Genomic DNA, 3800 nt, shown 5'->3' on the forward strand with positions numbered 1-3800 from the left:
GTTTACAAATGGCGGACCGTTCGGCGGCAAAATTCGAATGTTCAAATTACCTGATGCTTCTGACCTGACCTTCGAAACATAAATTATGAACACAATTGGTCGTCTATTTCATTTTGTATTTAATAAATGCATTAATAAGTGTCAATTGAAAGAAAATAATGGAATTATTGCTACTTAATAATCAAATATCGCCGTAGAGCTGCGCCTTGGTTCTCTGTGTTGTTTTTTGCGCCTTAAACATTTCAGAGCTTCCGTTCACCTGACTTGCTTTCCAGCTGTTTAGTTACTAATAATTTACATCGACGTTTATTGATTACATCGACGAATCATTTCGTTTCCTTCAAGGAGATCGACGTATTCTTTCAACACATTAGAAGAGTAGTAGCTCACCTTGCCCCTTTGGTCAGTCTTCCTGCTTCAAATTATTGATATGTTTTATGTATTTGAATATGTAAATAACTTGGCATGAGCGCGTGCTTGTTTATTAGTATAAACTTTTTTTTAATATATCAGAAACTATCGGCAGTGTATTTCCGTCCTCCGTGATGGAGAACCAACTGGTTCTGGATTATGTGATGCAACCCATGTCGAGTAGCAGCAGCAGCAGTGACGATGAATGGGAAAACATGAGTAGTTCATGTAAGAATAGTAATTAATGATCTTTTATCGATAGCTGCATTATTTAGTAATCGGTTAGCGATCGGCCATTTCCTTGTATCCTTGAGTTAATTATAAAAATGTGGATTTAACTGATGCGACCATTCTGAAAGCATTCAAATTCGAAAATTTTAATTTAAAGCTTCCGATGAGAATGAGGGGGAAGCTGACCACGATGCAATTTTCCCCTTGTTCGAGCTGCTTCTACGTGGCAGAAGAAAGGTGCGCGTCCACAATTTCCTTGCCACAGCACACGGCTACGATGATGAGCAGTTCCGTAGTCACTTTCGGCTGAGACGCATAACTGCATATCGTTTGATAGGTGAGCATCAAGACTGCAATTATTGTACGAAGAATATCAGAGCATATTATAGAGCCAAATTCAGTAGTATAAAATAATATTTTCTTCCTTCAGACGACCTTCAAGCAAGTGGATCAATTCCACACCATCCAGATGGCATGGCTAAAATTTCATCGGAGCTAAGTTTCCTCCTGACCCTGTGGTATTTATCTAATACTGAGCCTCTGAGAACCATTGCAGATAGGTTCGATATTTCTATATCTTCTTCATTTAGAGTCATAAGACGTGTTGTGGACTGGCTCAACAGCATTATAAATGACCAAATCAAATGGCCACGAGGAAATCGAATTGCAGCAGTTGAGCAGGGTTTTGAGGACCTGAGGGGCATTCGTGGGTGTATAGGAGCAATTGATGTGACCCATATTGCTATTAAAAAACCCTTGGAAAATGCCATGGATTACTGCAATAGGAAAAAATTTTTTTCTATAATTCTGCAGGGTATTGTGGATAACAACATGAGATTCACAAATGTAGTGTGTGGGGAGCCAGGATCACTCCATGATGCTAGAGTCCTCAGGAGGTCGGAGGTTTTCAGGTTTGCAGAGGAGGAAGTTGAGGAATTGTTTCCTGGCGATAAATTCATCATTGGAGATTCTGCCTACCCTTCCCTGCAATGGCTTGTGCCTCCCTTTAAGGATAATTGTGCTCTTTCTCCCCAACATTTAGAATTTAATTTTCTGCATTCTTCGACAAGAATGGTTATCGAGAAAGCGTTTGGTCTCCTCAAAGGTCGCTATCGACGTTTAAAATACTTAGAAATATCAAACATCCAGATGATGACCAAAATAGTTTTAAGCTGCTGTGTGCTGCATACCATATGCCTAGAGGAAGGGGAAGATGAGGATTTTATGATAGATGAGGAAGATGCAGGCATGAATATTGAGGGTCATGCTGATGGTCATGCTGAGGGGATTAATCCTTTGCAGGTGGATAGGAGGATGAACCTTTTCCGGCAAATGTTTCCTCAGTGATTGTATTTTTGGATTTATTATTATTTTGTAAATTTGGAGATAATGGTCTTTTACCCTCTTACCGGAAATTCAGCCACATTACACCAATATTTAAGACTGGTGATAAAGCTGAAAACTCCGCTTTGCCGGTGGCAAGCCCGGGGCCTGTCTCTCAAGGGACAGAAAGGAGGAGTAACAACCTCATAAGAAAACCTGGGTCCACCTGGCCTGGATGGTAGCACCCTGTAAGGGCCCCTTGCCAGGGTTACTGTGAAGTCTTCAATGGCAGTGAAGGTGGAGAAGATGGACTTCAGTACGGCTGTACTGGCGGAAGAGGCAACCCGACTGACATGGACATTGACAGCATAGACAGCAGTTGGAAGAATGGTGAAGATAAAATCCATTTGATAAGGTCATCAATAAATTTTCTGATTTGAAAAATAAAATACATTATACATAGAATTAAAAAATATAAAACCCGGATTAAACAGAAAAACAACCAAAAGAGTAATATTTAATGGCAAGATATCACAAAAATTGGTTATGTGATATAAATAATTGTGCCTTCACTTGGGGATATGAATATCTCTCACCTTCTTTGGCTCCATTGGGGAAATAAAATAATACAACTGTGAAACAAAAAAAATAAAATTTGACTTTTCCAAATATAACAACTTAATCATTGCTGTTAAGGCTCCCCTTTTTTGTGAGAAGGTTCTGCAGGAGCCTAATTTTTTCCCTCTCTACCTGCATCCTTTCCCTGTGCCTATCCCTCCTCTCATCTTCCTTTCTTTGCTCATTTAACCTTTTCTCCTCGACCATGGCCTCCCAAATTTCTAATTTTTTCTTTTTCAGTTCCATCCTCTCTCTTTGTATCATCATCATTTGTTCATTGATGACCTTCTGCCTGTCATCCTTCTCCTCGCATCTCTTCAAATGATGCAGCCACTGCTGTTCCAGCTGAGACCTTGTTCTTGCTGCTTTAGTCCCACTGCCATGGGGAGGTTTCTTTTTCATCACATCCACAACATTCGTCCTGGCTCTTTCACCTCCCTCTGCATTACTGGAAAGCATTTCCTTAGTTAATGCGGAAGTTCCAGGCTCAACAGCAATGTGAGATGAGGGGAGCCTAGGCTCCAATGATGTGAGAGGAACATTTGTGGCCTTAGCAGAGCGGATGGGATTGGCCATCAGAGATGACCCTCCCACATATGAGGAGCATACATTATTCCTATGGCCAAATATCTCCTGAAATTGGTCAAAATACTTAAACCTCATGGGTGCTCTTCCAGAGGCATGAGGTCCCATATTGTCAACACATTTTTTGTATCGGGCAAGTAAATTATTGAATTTGTTTCTCGCCTGTGATGCAGTTACCTTTCAAAAATAAAAACAAAAAGGAATGATTGACAGAATTCAACTAGAATTATCATTATTAATGAGTACAAAATGGAAAATTAGATAACCTTGTGGCCAAGGTCACTCATCTGTGCAGACAGATTTTCCCAAAATTTAGGCCTTTTCTTAACAGAATTAAGCTCATCTGATTTTGCTTCATATGCAGTAATTAATGCCAATACGGCAGGCTCTGGCCAATCAAATTCTGTAAAGTAAGGCATAATACACAAATGTTTTGGGCTATGATGCAAATAATTAGGATCAAAATTAGAGCAAAGAGTGTAACACCATTAACACCTACTATCTGTAACTTGACATTCCTGTGCCGTGTCTGCCTTTTCCCCTTCCACATGTGGAAGTGGAGTGAGTGCACTCACTTCTTCTTCAGGAAAGAATAAGATGTTAGTATTTTCTTCGAGGAAAATTTGTTTCCT

At 39.9% G+C, this 3800-nt stretch overlaps 1 protein-coding gene across 1 annotated transcript; it reads left to right on the forward strand.

Annotated features, from left to right (window-relative positions):
• The first annotated feature begins 265 nt into the window (after positions 1-265).
• On the forward strand, positions 266-1989 carry LOC124171277 (protein ANTAGONIST OF LIKE HETEROCHROMATIN PROTEIN 1-like). Its single transcript, XM_046550418.1, has 3 exons — positions 266-639; positions 800-979; positions 1073-1989. The coding sequence occupies exons 1-3, from the start codon at positions 546-548 to the stop codon at positions 1987-1989; spliced, it is 1191 nt and encodes a 396-aa protein (XP_046406374.1). The 5' UTR covers positions 266-545.
• The last annotated feature ends 1811 nt before the right edge of the window (positions 1990-3800 follow it).

The sequence above is a fragment of the Ischnura elegans genome, chromosome X (genome assembly GCF_921293095.1).
Source record: "Ischnura elegans chromosome X, ioIscEleg1.1, whole genome shotgun sequence".
Lineage (NCBI taxonomy): Eukaryota > Metazoa > Arthropoda > Insecta > Odonata > Coenagrionidae > Ischnura > Ischnura elegans.